The sequence below is a fragment of the Dioscorea cayenensis genome, chromosome 2 (genome assembly GCF_009730915.1).
Source record: "Dioscorea cayenensis subsp. rotundata cultivar TDr96_F1 chromosome 2, TDr96_F1_v2_PseudoChromosome.rev07_lg8_w22 25.fasta, whole genome shotgun sequence".
Lineage (NCBI taxonomy): Eukaryota > Viridiplantae > Streptophyta > Magnoliopsida > Dioscoreales > Dioscoreaceae > Dioscorea > Dioscorea cayenensis.
This window is the reverse complement of record NC_052472.1, coordinates 2,367,544-2,382,150: the sequence shown is the minus strand read 5'-3', so window position 1 is coordinate 2,382,150 and position 14,607 is coordinate 2,367,544. Positions and strand designations below refer to the sequence as shown.

Genomic DNA, 14,607 nt, shown 5'->3' with positions numbered 1-14,607 from the left:
AAATTCAATATATAAGGCGCTGTGGAGTGATGCTCTGGCGTTTGTCCTTGACTTCCCCCAGTGGAGGGACTGTGATGTTTATCGTTGTGTCAAAAAAAAAACATGTGCAAATTAAACGGACCTCAAAAGGACAAAGTTGCATAAGTAAAAAGACTATTTCAAGTATTATATAAACATGAGTTTTTTAATTATTAAAAATAATTAATTATATATATGCATATTACTTTGGATGAAGTATCATCCTATGAGATAAAATAAATTATGTATTTTTTATTTGTATTAAAAAAAACTCCCAACTTATACCATTATCATATTTTTAAGGGGTATATTTGAAAAAAAAAAATGGCACTTCAAAACAACCCGCTTCTCTAAACAATCTCGAAACTCCCCCAATTCATCAATGGAAGCAATGGAAACGCTTCTTCTTCTTCTTCTCTTCTTCTCCTCTTCGTTCTCTCCACGATGCCAATCTCGCTTTGATCCTCTTCTCATCTCCATCATCCATGGCGAAGGCTTCCTGGCGGTCCTCGGATCGATGGCTCTGGTGCATACTCGTCTCCGCTGTTCTTCTCACTCTCTTGATGACTTTCTTCTTGCTTTTCGCTTTCAATTTCGATCAGGATGATGTTTCCGAATTGATTCACAATGAAAAGTGTGTTTCTTTGATTCGTTCAAGCATTTGTTGTGTTTCTTGTGATTTGATTTCAGTGTAGATGATTGTGTTTTTTGGGTTGGGGGTTTTAGGGTTGATGGGATTGGGGAGAGAGGGGGGCAATGGATGGAGGTGATCTCGTGGGAGCCTAGAATCTTCATCTACCACAATTTACTGGTTTGAGCTCACTTGAATCTCTACCATTAGTTACTTCGTTTTTTTTTCCTTGATTATTTCCTTGCATAGTTTGGTTTATTTGTATTATTGATTCCATTTTTTCAGCATGATTCAAGTTGAGATATCCTTTTTCAATCTTATTCATGCTTTTTTTTGCTTTTGTTTAAAAGATTATATCTTGCTAAAAAGGGTTTAGTTGTGTTTTTTAACTCATTAGTTGTCCACATTTGTTATGGTTATCTTTGGGAAAATTGCTTTTATACCACTATAGAAGTGAGTGATTGCCAATTTATCAAAAAAAAAAAAAATCATATTTGCTTATATACACTTAATGCTAATTGTCAACTCAAACAACTTATAGAAGGACAAATTTTTAGCTTTACGACAACTTTCTCTTTAGAAAATGAGTGGGGTAAGTCTCCATCTTGGATGTACTCCTTTAATTGCCTATTTGACTTGTGCAGAATATTCAAATACAAAAATTCTCTATTTGCATAGATGCTTGTTTTTACTAGTTCAAATTGGTATCTTTTAAATTGCTATCTGATTTTATGATTGATTTGTAGCAAAGTAACTTTTTTTTTGTCTATTTATTGGACAGTCCAATGAAGAATGTGAATACTTGATTAAACTTGCTTTGCCACATATGCAACAGTCCACAGTTATTGACAAAAATACTGGTGGGAACAAAAGCAGCCGGTGTGCAATCTTAGATCGCTAGTCATGTTTAGTAATAAATTTCAGAAGTTCTTTTTTTAATATTTTTGAAATATTTCAATATTATTCCATGCAGGCAACGCACAAGCTCAGGAATGTTTCTCAAACGTGGACATGATAGCATCATTCAAGCAATTGAGAAAAGAATTGCAGACTTCACATTTATACCAATAGGTAGAGACTTATAGACCTCTGATTTGGGTAGCAACTATTCACCTTTTTGAGTTTTAATTTAACATGGTTATACAATTTTCACTTTGAAGATAAATAATAAATTGGAGTACAATAGAAAGAATATCTATATGAAGGATCAACCATTACTCTTTTTAAGTGTAATATTTTGTGAATTTTATTTCTGTCAATATTACTTACCATTTGTCTAGAAATGGTTTCTTTTGAATCTCCTTTCATTAGGATCCATATCTTGAAGGTGTTAATGTCATTTATGTGACTACATAGCAAAGGCCATGGCTATAAATTTCAGTATGTATTGGTGGGTGCAAAGTTCCTTGACACAAGGCTTCCTGATGTTTATCATCTATCCTTAGAGCTATTGTCATCACCAATGGAGCATTTGTTAGGTAGTGCCAAAAGCTATTGGCATATTCCTTTTCTTAATTAGTGCTTATATTTGATGCTCATTGCTCAATATTAATAGCATTAAAGTATACATTTGCTGCTTCAGCTTGAAATTATATTTAGATGATTTAGAGATACACATTGTATGACTTGCACGGACTAGTCATTCAGGATATTACTTTTTTATGTGTTTCCACAGTTTCTCTATGCCTGTTTATTTTTTTGCATAAGAATCTGCCTTATTATTAACTTCATATATATATATATATATATATATATAACCATGAAGAATTCATTGTTTGTATCTTTGTCTCTTTTTTAAAAATCTCAGTGGCATGAAAAGTAGTAAAATATCTTTCCAGTCTGTCTACAATTGTCAATATCTTGAGTGTACCCCTAATGAATTTTTTTCCCTGTATGGCTTATATAGAAACTGAACTTTTAAATGTCACTCTTAGTTTTGGATTATGCATTTCACAAAGCTTCGTGATGTGACTTCTGTTTTCTTTCATCAAATTGTCAAAACGTTTTCCCCTCATCGACTATAATTCAGGAAAACTCACTCTTACTTTTCTAAGAGAAAATAAAATAAAATAAAGAATGCTATGAAAAATTGATATTAGATGAAGAGTTGAAGACTTTACAAGTTGTTTGTTTTATATAACTGACTTGCATTACCTCGATCAACATTGACACAATTTCCTTGGTATGATTTCCTTAAAGCATATTACTGTCATTCATTCTCATTTACTCACTTTCTGGAGCTGACTTCATGTTCTCCAGAGCATGGGGAGGGCCTTCAGATTCTCCATTATGAAGTTGGACAGAAATATGACCCACATTATGACCATTTCCACAACGCTGATAGAATAGCTACTGTTCTAATGTATCTGTAAGTTGTCCTAAAAAATTTTATTTGATGCTCTTCCTTCAGTAGGTTCAAGCATATAATTGCCTGCCTTACAAAAAAGCAAAGACATTTGTTTTTGTGTTATCATTAAGTCTTGCCATTGACGCAGTTCAGATGTTGAAGAAGGAGGTGAGACAGTGTTCCCTCTCGCCAATAATACCATGAATTCAATCTCAAGGTCCAGCAATCTGTCTGAGTGTGGAAAAATGGGCCTTTCTGTGAAACCTAAGAAGGGAGATGCACTTCTCTTCTGGAGCTTGAAGCCTGATGGCTCTCTAGACACTACAAGCTTGCATGGCGAGGCTCATTTTCAATCCTTTTCTTTTTTTATTACTTACTTATTTATTTATTTATTTATTATTATTATTATTATTATTATTATTATTATTATTTGAAGAAAAAGGAGGCTCATGCGAAACTTATGTATAATGTAGGTGGATGCCCTGTGTTAAAAGGGAACAAATGGTCATCAACAAAGTGGCTGCGAGTAAACAAATATTTATAATTCATCGAAGGTACTTGTTTTATTTATTTATTTCCAATTCTTATTCAACCTCGATTCTTTTGTGATATATATTTTTTGATTTTGTGAAGTTTCATATGGCTATTAGTGGACAAATGTTGAAACAGATTTGTATTCGGTTCTGTCTCTACCATACTTAAGTTACTAGAAATTCTTTGCATATCATTCTCTACACAACCTCAATTCTAGTTTTGTGATGATAAATACCTTGATCTTGTGAATTACATAAGCAACCAATTTGCACTCAGTTGTGTGTTACTGCTTCTGCACTTAAATTTCTAGTTGTTTATTGATTTGTCGTCTTTTATACAAGCTCAATTATTTTGTTCGATGATTAAAATTTTGATGTTACAGAGTTACAGATAGCTATTACTGAACAAACATTGAACTAGATTTGTGTTTCTTTGGTCACTAGATTTTAAAATTTTGCAGAAATAAATATGTGTTGGCCCTGAGTTTTGGATTTATTGAGGCTATTTGATTCTTATTATTGGTACTGTGTCAATTAAATTTTTTGATAATGTGTCATGCTGTTGTTAACTTTCTCATTATGTATATTTCCCATGTTTTGCAGTAATGGCTCGCCGATAATTACATTCATCCAAGTTAATAATTCTCATGGTCTCATGCCATTCATCTGCTGTTTGATACTTTTGTTACTAAATTGAACTCATCTATTTTATTTTGTTGAACACTGAACTATTAAAACAAAAAAGAAGGGAAAAAAACTAATGATGCTGTTATTTTTTTTCATATTATTCATATTTTCACTACTATTATCCCATGGTTAGAGGGTTTCCTTTGTTTTATTTTTTTTTAAATAATAATTTGAGAGTTACTGACAGAGTAAAAATGGAAAGGTGATTGTTAGGAATGAGTTGAGGAGGAAAAAAAAAAACCAATGAAATTGACTAAATTTATGTTTTCTAGATGCATGTAATTTATCCAGACATTAAGTTTGCTGAACTGGAGTAGTGACAGGATACAATTCATTTGTTATAAGCAACAAAGTATTATAATAACATAGGAAGTAGAAACAGTCAGTATCATGTAATAAATAAATTAATGTCTTACAAATCTAACATCTCTTTACAGTAGCATTTTTATTCTTAGCAAAGCCTCAATGCAATTTTATTTATTTATTTATTATTATTATTTTGTGAATTATTTCTTCTGTGAACTTATATTATATATTTGTCATTTTATGATTTTATTTTTTTTCTATAGTTATAATGGTATAACAGCATAAATTCTAAAATACCTTAAATTGATTTTGACTCTTTTATTTTAAACATAGATTTAAAAAGTTTTAAACTTTAAGAACTAGGACAAAATTGGCCGAGAAAAAATCCAATTGCTTCAAAAATTAGGAACAGAAAAAATTATGCTTATTTACGGACAGGAGCAAAAGCATAAAATTTTTTATGGAGCGGTAAAAATTGATTTTTAGTGTTTTGACCCGATCTGTTTCTCAATTATAATTATTGTGTTTTCATTATATTTTTATGTTTTAATGGTTTAACTATAAAATATAATTTTAAAAGAAAATTATTTGTTATAATTTTAACTTATTAATAAATATTATATATTATATATTAAGAGTTTGATAAAAAAATTCCTCAATTTCTCTGCAATTTTAATTGGTTATTTGTATTTTACATTCTCCCCAATTTTTAATCGGTTGTTTCTACTTTACATTCATAATTATACAAAAAATAAAAAATAAAAAATAAATTATGGTGGTACAAAACATGATGAAACTTGAAAAAAAAAAAAACCGCAATAGCAATTGCGGTATTTAAAATATCACTACTTAAGTTCGGCAAGGATAGAACGCAGAGTGGTCAGACGAGGTGGTGGTGGTGGAGGCGGTAGAACCCCGCCCCAGCCCCATCCCTAGCCCCATTGCCATCCATGGTTTTCAACAACGTGTATGCTCACTTACTGTGAAACAACGTTCATAAGATGGTTTTTGATACCTTTGGAAGATGGTTTCCATTTTGACAAACAAGAGCAACAAGAGAAAACCAACGTCTGAGTCTTAGAGCTTTCTAGGCTCAGAAACTGGACCTGTTTCCTACTTTCCTCAAGAAATATCACAGAGCATCAAACACACGTTTTAAAATGAAAACATCATCAAAGCAAAGGCATCCTCTTCACTTTACAGCACATTTTATTTCCTGGGCAAAATTGATGAAAAACTCATGCCCGAATAATTTTTAAACTTCCGGCGAAAAATTGTGGTTCCCCATCATCATAACATGAGATTAACTTCACATTACTATTGCTTGCTACCGGTCAAATTCCTAATGACATACGGTAAAATTCCACCATGATTGTAATACGCTAGCTCCACCTGCAAACAATATGAGGGCGATGAATAAGAGGAACATCGAAAGAATAGTAATTTCCGTATTTTTTTCTGGATTACCTCGGTGTCGAAGCGAAGAGTGCATGTAAATGATTTCCCGCTATCAGTTGTGACGGTGACATCTTGACCAGGTTTGATATCACTCACACTGCTCGGAAGATTGACCGTGTAACGTTCATGGCCGGTTAAGCCAAGGGAATCAGCATCTTCCCCGGCTTTAAAACACAATGGAATAATGCCCATTCCCACAAGATTACTTCGGTGGATTCTCTCGAAACTCTTGGTAATGACTGCTTTCACACCCTGCAACATTTAACAACAAAGGCGCATCAATTAAAGTTGAATTGTGAGCATGAAGTTGAAGATGAATTTTCTTTACATATATAGTACCAGTAGCATTGGTCCTTTAGCAGCCCAATAGCGAGAGCTCCCACTTCCATACTCTGCTCCCGCTAAGATGACAGTATCGCACCCCTCAGTTTTGTATCTCTGTTCAGCACTTAAAACTATTAATATCATCGAACCAACTTTACAAGTTCAACAGAAAATTAGTTTACTTGGAGTTGAATTAAGTGATTGAGTGGTTTGATAGTAATTACCATGGCGGCGTCAAACACTGACAATTTCTCTCCTGAGGGTATGTGTATTGTTTTGGGACCAACTTCTCCCTTCAAAAGCTTGTTGACAAGGCGAATGTTAGCAAATGTTCCCCTTGCCATCACTTCATCATTGCCACGACGACTACCATAGGAATTGAAGTCTTTTCTCTCGACACCACGTTCCATCAAGTATCTCGCAGCAGGGCTGTCTTTGTGAATGCTTCCAGCAGGTGAGATGTGATCAGTTGTGATACTGTCACCGAAGTTTAGCAAGCAATATGCATTCTTCACAGGATGTGGGCCCGGGGGAGACAAAGTCATATTCTTGAAGTAAGGAGGCTCATGAATGTAGGTTGATGTTGGATCCCAGGAGTAAAGGCTGCCAGATGGCACCGGCAGTTCATTCCACATAGGGTTTCCTTTGGTGATCGATTCATAGGTACCCCTGAACATATCAGGTAGCACGCTCGATTGCACAACCTGAATAAGTTTAAGCTTAAATGCCAAACTTTATCATCCATTAATTTGTATGTTTTGTACCAATATTGAAACTTACCTCTGCAATCTCTTCATTTGATGGCCAGATATCCCTGAAGTAGACCTTCTTCCCATCTTTTGAGGTCCCTATAGGTTCTGTATTAAAATCAATGTCGACCTGCAAAACATTTATTTCAGTCAACACTAGTTACAAAAGGACAGAGAAGAGACCATTACAAAGATTTTAAGGAATTTTCGTTGGGTGAAACCCACTGTATCATATAGGCAACATTCTTCTCCAAAAATCAACAAGAGAATGACATATGATAGAGCAAATTATAACATTCATATAGTTTATCCTACTATGGTAAGTTGAGAACTACAATTTGCTTCAATAACCACATGCTCATCTTCAAATTTGCAGTTGTGAAGCATTAATATAGGGTGTGATAATTAAGAATTCTATTGCCCATTGTCTACATACCGTGCCAGCAAGAGCATAAGCAACCACCAGAGGTGGAGATGCAAGATAGTTTGCTCTAGTTAAGGGATGCACACGACCCTCAAAGTTCCTATTTCCAGACAAAACTGCAGCAGCAACAATATCTGAAAATATACGCAAACGACTTCCAAACTTAAATTGAAATCATTCAGAAACCGAAGAATTAATGTGCTCTTGATCAACTGATAAGACACTTTTACCATTTTCAGAAATTGCTGATGAGACTGATTCATCAAGGTCACCAGAATTCCCAATGCATGTTGTACATCCATAACCAACGATATGAAAGCCCAATTGATTCAAATATTTCTGCAGGCCACTGAAACAGATAAAACTCATCATTTGGTAACTAATGAGAAAATTGTGATTATATCCACTGTTCTTCATCCCTCTGGTTATACCTCTTTTCCAAGTACTTTTTTACCACTCCCGAACCAGGGGCCAAGCTTGTCTTAATCCATGGTTTCACCTGGCACATTAGAAAAAACAGAAAGAAACCATCAGCTGTACAGAAAATATCTCAGCATCCTTCAATTATTACTTGAAGTTTTGTGAATGTGTCTCACGATGAACTAAGATGATGCAGTTTACTTAGATTAAATAGTGGACAGTAATTTAGATTATTATAGAACCACTGCTCTAAGTAGTCGAGCAGATTCCACATACTGCTAGGTTGTGTTTGGTTGTAGCTAGAATAAGAGTTTAGAATTGGTAGGAGGCACAAATTTTTATGCCAAGTTATCTTGAAGTTTGTCATTATTAATATTAATGAAAATAAATAAATTTTAATTCAAGCCACATAATCTTATTAATGGTTAATATTAAGTAATGATTAATGACTAGGTTAATACGAACTAGTGGTTGAATTGCTCTAATCAATCATTTTATGAAGGAAGAGTTATTTTACTTTCAAGCATATCCCGATTTAGTTCATTTGTTTGTCCATTCCCAAATAACCTGGAATAACTTAGGTTCAGTCATTCCAAGTTTTCCGAAACGAAACATGGCCTTGGGTTATAAATCATTTCAACTATGCATCACCTATGAACTTTTATGAAACTTCAGATATTTATTAAATCTAGAATAAATAGTTAGAAAAGGAAACTATAGAACTGGAAAAAAAAAAATTCAAGTTACGGATGATCAGATATGAGTTCTTTTTTATCCAACCTCAAGGCCTAGTTCACAAGCCTTCTTGGCAACCAAAGCAGCTCCAAGCATCACACTAGGATTTGAGGTGTTGGTGCAACTGGTGATTGCTGCAATGACAACATCACCATGTTTTATCTGCGCTGGTGTTCCATGAAAAGAGAACTCTGCCACTTTGTTCTGAGAATCTTTTGGTACAGCAAAACCCTGAAGCATCAAATAGGTCTCTCATTATGAAAACAGCACAAACTCCTCACAACAATTAAAAATAAATAAATAAATATATTATAACCATGGCATTGCAGATAAGTATTGTTCCAGTCTTCCAGTTCTCTTTCAGAAGTAAACAAGAGTACCAAGCAATATGCTAATACTTTTATGCAGTGACAGATGCAACATGTGGTAGATCAATATTAAGGAGGTATGCCAATTCCTCAAGCAACCCATTATGTAAAAAGCAAGAAACAACATCATCCGCTCTCAACAAAGAAATTTTTTTTCCCTCTTATGGAAATTAGAAAGAAAAATATCTATATTCTATTAATAGCTTCAATATATAGTGCCATTATATTAGAAGAAAACAAACACCTTGAACCCAAAAAAATTAAAAATTAAAAATTTAAAATTTTTTAAAAAATAAAGAATTACAAAAGAAAAGCCCAGCTTGAATTGAGCCTCATCATAACAGCAGGACTGGCAAGAATAAAAAGACATGAGGAATAACCATATCAACTGAACATACAACGATCATGGAAAGATGTCAAAAAAGGAGTTTTAATGCAAGTAATAGCAGCAAAACATTTATCTATAACAATAGCTGCTATGAAGGTTCATCCTAAAATAGAAGGGGGAGGATTCGCTCACCTTAAATCCTGCTTCATTGTCTAAACAAGAATGCCAGTCCACTTTCATTTCTTTTAACGGAACTCGATCATGTGGCCTGCCATAGTTGTGATTTAGTAGAAAACAATAAACATCAAGAATGGAAACTAATTTTAGTTGTAAACATTAAGTGAAGAAATAACCTTTTAGGTCCTGATACACAAGGTTCCACATCTTCAAGATTCAATTCCAAGTATGATGAGTAAACCCTCTCTATCTGTGGCTGCATTTAGAAAGTAGATCATTACAAACAATCACAATTGCAATATACTAGAAAGACAGCATAGCAATGACTTTAGAAAAAGTCATGTTACCAGGTTGTAGTCAACAAACATCTTATTTGCCCGTAAATAAGACTCTATCATGGCCACCTGCATTGGAGACAAATCTATTATTCTCCATTCATAATTATTATGTATAGAACTTAATCACTAACTTACAGTATCATCCCTTCTGCCAGTGAGTTTCAAGTATTGCCGAGTAACATGATCCACAGGGAAGAAACCCATTGTGGCTCCATACTCAGGTGACATGTTGGCAATTGTGGCACGATCTGCAAGTGATAGTCCACTCATGCCTTCACCTGTATACCGAGATCAGAGTTAAGAACTCCAAATGTTTTCAATTAGTGCTAGTAAATGATCAATTGCATACCGTAGAACTCCACAAACTTTCCAACCACACCATGCTTTCGGAGCATGTGGGTAACTGTCAAAACTAAATCTGTAGCAGTTACGCCATTCTTCATCTTTCCTGATAACTTGAACCCAACAACACCAAAAAGTACCATGCTCATTGGCTGCACAAAGATCAAAGGTCAATAAGAAGGTATTGCAACAAAAAATAAGTAAAATGAAAATTCCACAAGTTACATGGTTTTAAAATAATATCTTTCTCTGGTACAAATCAGCACAACCAATCATGAGCAAGTGGCAGACACAATTACATCTCCAAATAGATAAAACTAGAATGAAACCATGTACCTGACCAAGCATGGCAGCTTCAGCTTCAATTCCACCAACTCCCCAACCAGCAACACCTAAACCATCTATCATAGTTGTGTGTGAGTCAGTACCAACAACACTATCAGGATAAAGCATTCCACCATTATTAAAGACAACACGACCAAGGTACTCTAAGTTCACCTGCCATAATAATAATAATAATAATAAACAAATTACAAAGCATGATCAAGTATATTTCTTTTGCTTAACTAATATCAACATTTTGACACAACCAGCCATGAAATGTATATTAGCTAAAAGAAGCAACCCCCATTTTCAGAAGAATATTACCTGGTGGACAATACCAGATCCAGGTGGTACAACAAGCATGTTGTTGAAAGCATTTGAACCCCACTTCAAAAACGCAAATCTTTCCTTGTTGCGCTGGAACTCAAGTTCATATTTGCCTGAACCGCATTTTCTGATCTTGCCACATCAACTTGAACTGAATGGTCAATAACAAGATCAACAGGAACCTGTATGGATAATATTAAGCTTGATATGGCATGCAAAATCTGGCAATGGAAAGAAGATATGGAAGAAACCTAAACAGAGTATTATTTTAGTGAAACCCGATTCTTTCATTACTTAAACCACATCTTCAGAATTTTAACTTAGAGAGGACAAAAAAACAAAAATCACAAAAGCTCAGCAATCTCTTTTCTCTAGACTTTGGTTCCCCAGAAAATGCAGGTCCAATCTTATTCTGGGAGAGAATTAGAAAACCTTCAGCAAAAGTGACCAAAGACAACAAGGACAGTATGACATGCTAGCGAATGTAACCATAATACTGCAAAAAGTCAAACTTTTACAACAAAATTAGAAGGTGGTAAATGAACTTTGGCAAGCAAATCCAGCTTCTCCTTTACTCATGCGGTAATATAGCTTTAATGCCTAAATGCCCCTTTCTTAGGTCTAACAAACCTTCCAAAGTACAAATAACAAGTTTCCAAGTAATTTAGTTGAACAAAGAAAGATCGCAATCCGTTGAAGTCAAAATGCTACACAATCAAATTGATCAATCATCTGCTTGCAATGACAATCATCATCATCATCATCACCTTTCATAACTTGCATGAGACACAGGCCAGGTTCATGAAACAAACCAAAGCAAGCAATTGAAGGTCTAAGCCGGCTCCTATTTTGTATATGCCAAAACATTTTTTTTATAATTTTTGAAAGATCTACTATAAAAGTCTATTGTCAATAAATTTAATGTGGCATCCATATCCATAAGGCTCCCCAACCATATCAAGCTTAACATAGTTGATGTAGTAGATAAAAGTGGAAGACAATAATTAGTACAAACCAAAGTTGAAGCAGGAACAAAGTCAAAGGATTAGAACATTTAAAAATCTAACAAATTGTAGAAAAGAAATATAACATCTCCCTGTTTCACCAACACTTAAGACTTTGTATGCTAGGGCTACATCAAACCCTCTAAACTCAGCCTATGTTATAAACAACTCTGTCCGATATTAACCGTCCAATTTATTACAATCACATGTCTACTAAATAAAATTAAACTAAATTAAAATAAGTAATTGACTATAAAACAAATACTGTTCCTGCATCAATCTTCCCAGTCGGAGAGCTCAATTTCATCAAAAAAGCTTTAGTCACTTCAACATGTGTTGGATCAATATCTTTTAGTTCATCTTCTGTCATCCATATGCTTTCACTAATTGGTTTACCCAACATTTTCACAAAAAATCTTTTAGTTTTCACACTTTGATTTCACTTCTTTAACATGTAACATATCTTCAGTAATATCTGGCAGCACTTATGGTAACTGATGGACTTGATCTGCAACTGTATACACTTCTCCATCGAATCCCTGAACAGGTACAAATCAGAAACATTGAAGGTTGGGGTAATTAGTAACTCATATGACAAATCTATTAAATATGCAGCGGAGCCAATTTTTTTTTAGCACCTTGTATGGACCAATACTCGTTGCTTTTAGGTTATGATGTACTTTTAGGAAACCTTGCTTGCGTCAAGTGTACAAGTTCCAAAATCACCATCTTCAAAGTCCTTCACTCATTGGCGTCTGTTGAATGCAGTTGCACATCATTTGTTGCTAGTTTTTAAAGCTGCCCTAACCACTTTTCATGGACTTTTTGAATATGATCACTATAAGTTTCACCATCAGTAGTCACCTGAGTAGCTTGTGGTAAAGGGATCAGTTCTAGTGCATGTTGTGGCTTTAGTCCACATGCCGCTTCAAAGGGACTAATCCTTATTGTGTTCATTGAATAAAGCAAATTCAACTTGAGAAATAAAAAAGTCCCATGACATTGCATGTTTTCCCATATGACACCTTAACATCTTACCTAAACTGCAACAAACCACTTTTGTGTACCCATTTGTTTGTAGATGAACATGTGCTAGAATATTTTAGCCGGGTCCTCAACCTCCCCCACAAAGCCCTCTAAAAGTGTCCCATAAACTTGACATCTCCATCAGAGACAATATTATTTTGAACACTGAACACCATGCAATCTAACGACTTTTTCGAAAAAAAAAATTTCTTTAGCAACATGTGTAGCATCAGGAGTTTTAGAACATGGGATGAAGTGAGCTATCTTTGAAAACCTATCCACAATTCAAATCAAGGACACAAACTATCATCTCTTCCAATCCACCTCAAACTGCTTTGTTTACAGCTCCAACATTATGGAAAGGATTTTCATCATATTCATTATCAGTCAACTGCTCCAAACCACCTTCCGGTATGCCTGAAGGATCGTGGTTTTTTCCAAAATCTCCATATGGGTTCCCACCAGTGTCTGTTGCTGTAGAGCCCATAAGGCTTAGAACAGATCTTTAATCATATGCCGCATCTCAACCAATTCTGTTTGCAAGGCCTGGTTTCCTCTTCCACAACCTTTACCACATCCGGCCAAGCTTGGAGATGAAACCAAATATGATCATAGGATCTTTTTGCTCTAATACTAATTTGATGTGGCAAATAGAAGAGGAACACATATAATTACGGCCACGACCCGAAGACGAACTAAAGTTGAAGTAAGAACAAAGTCAAATGATTTTAATAGTTAGATATCTAACAGGCTCCATAAAAGATATATAATAACCATCTTTCACCAACCCTTATTGACTTTTTACGCTGGGGCTACATCAGTCCTCTAATTCCAATCCTACCTTATAAATAATTCTATCTAATTTTAACCATCCAATTTATTGCAGTCACATAACAATTGCATTCTTACGAAGTAAAAAATAAACTGAATTAAAATAACCAATTGACTGATTAAACAAACATGATTCTCCTACATCAATAGTTCAACCTATTTCTCATACAATCAGTTTACCATGTTTGCCATTAGTAGTTTCAAATTTGTTTAATAATTAAAATAGTAAATTGAGCAAAGGTGTAGAACTCATAGTGCAGTGGTTATGGCATACACCAATTCGACTTACTATTTAACTGGAAGTTTGTAAGTCATCACTTTTACAATTCAATACAAGTCATAACACATAAAACAACAATACCCATATTGAGAAAGTACAAACTAAAAGAGTATCAAATTAAAAGAAAAAAAAAAATCACACGCAAGCACACAAAATGAGTAATACAAATGATTTGACATGGCAAAGCCATAGCTCATCTAGTTAGCATGTAAACCACCGAAACCAAAACTTACTAGTGGATTGATTTTATTTGAATCACCCCCAAGTTTGTTCATAGCATCCCTCATGCATGCTAGATCCACAACAGCAGGAACACCAGTGAAATCCTGAGTGATAAGGGAATGAGAAACCAAAATCAGTTTCAAACAAATAAAGAGAATGGAAAGCAAAGTTCAAATGTTAATTGTGAAATGTGTTTTAGACATCCTTACTGTGTTGCAATTGTTAAGAAAAAACTAAACAATAAAAAATAATCTTCTCGACGTCCTTCCCTGTCACATGAAACTCTCATCACAATTCCTGATTGAGGACTCCAACAAGATCCTGATCGAGTACGGAAGTCTATCTGCAATCCCACCACCACCCACACATCAAATCTCAATCAAAAACCTGCAGAAATCCCAAACACTA

At 34.5% G+C, this 14,607-nt stretch overlaps 1 protein-coding gene and 1 pseudogene across 2 annotated transcripts; one reads left to right on the top strand and one right to left on the bottom strand.

Annotated features, from left to right (window-relative positions):
- The first annotated feature begins 376 nt into the window (after positions 1-376).
- Positions 377-4,292, top strand: LOC120270655 (probable prolyl 4-hydroxylase 3). 2 transcript variants are annotated; one of them, XM_039277726.1, is made up of 8 exons: positions 377-544; positions 745-829; positions 1,431-1,528; positions 1,623-1,720; positions 2,909-3,017; positions 3,145-3,332; positions 3,470-3,550; positions 4,133-4,292. In XM_039277726.1, the coding sequence occupies exons 1-7, from the start codon at positions 504-506 to the stop codon at positions 3,538-3,540; spliced, it is 690 nt and encodes a 229-aa protein (XP_039133660.1). In that variant the 5' UTR covers positions 377-503; the 3' UTR covers positions 3,541-3,550; positions 4,133-4,292. The 2 variants fall into 2 exon arrangements, with proteins under 2 accessions (XP_039133660.1, XP_039133651.1); XM_039277717.1 differs by having other exon boundaries at positions 377-652.
- A 1,184-nt stretch (positions 4,293-5,476) lies between these two features.
- Positions 5,477-14,400, bottom strand: LOC120278741 (annotated as a pseudogene).
- Between the last annotated feature and the right edge of the window lie 207 nt (positions 14,401-14,607).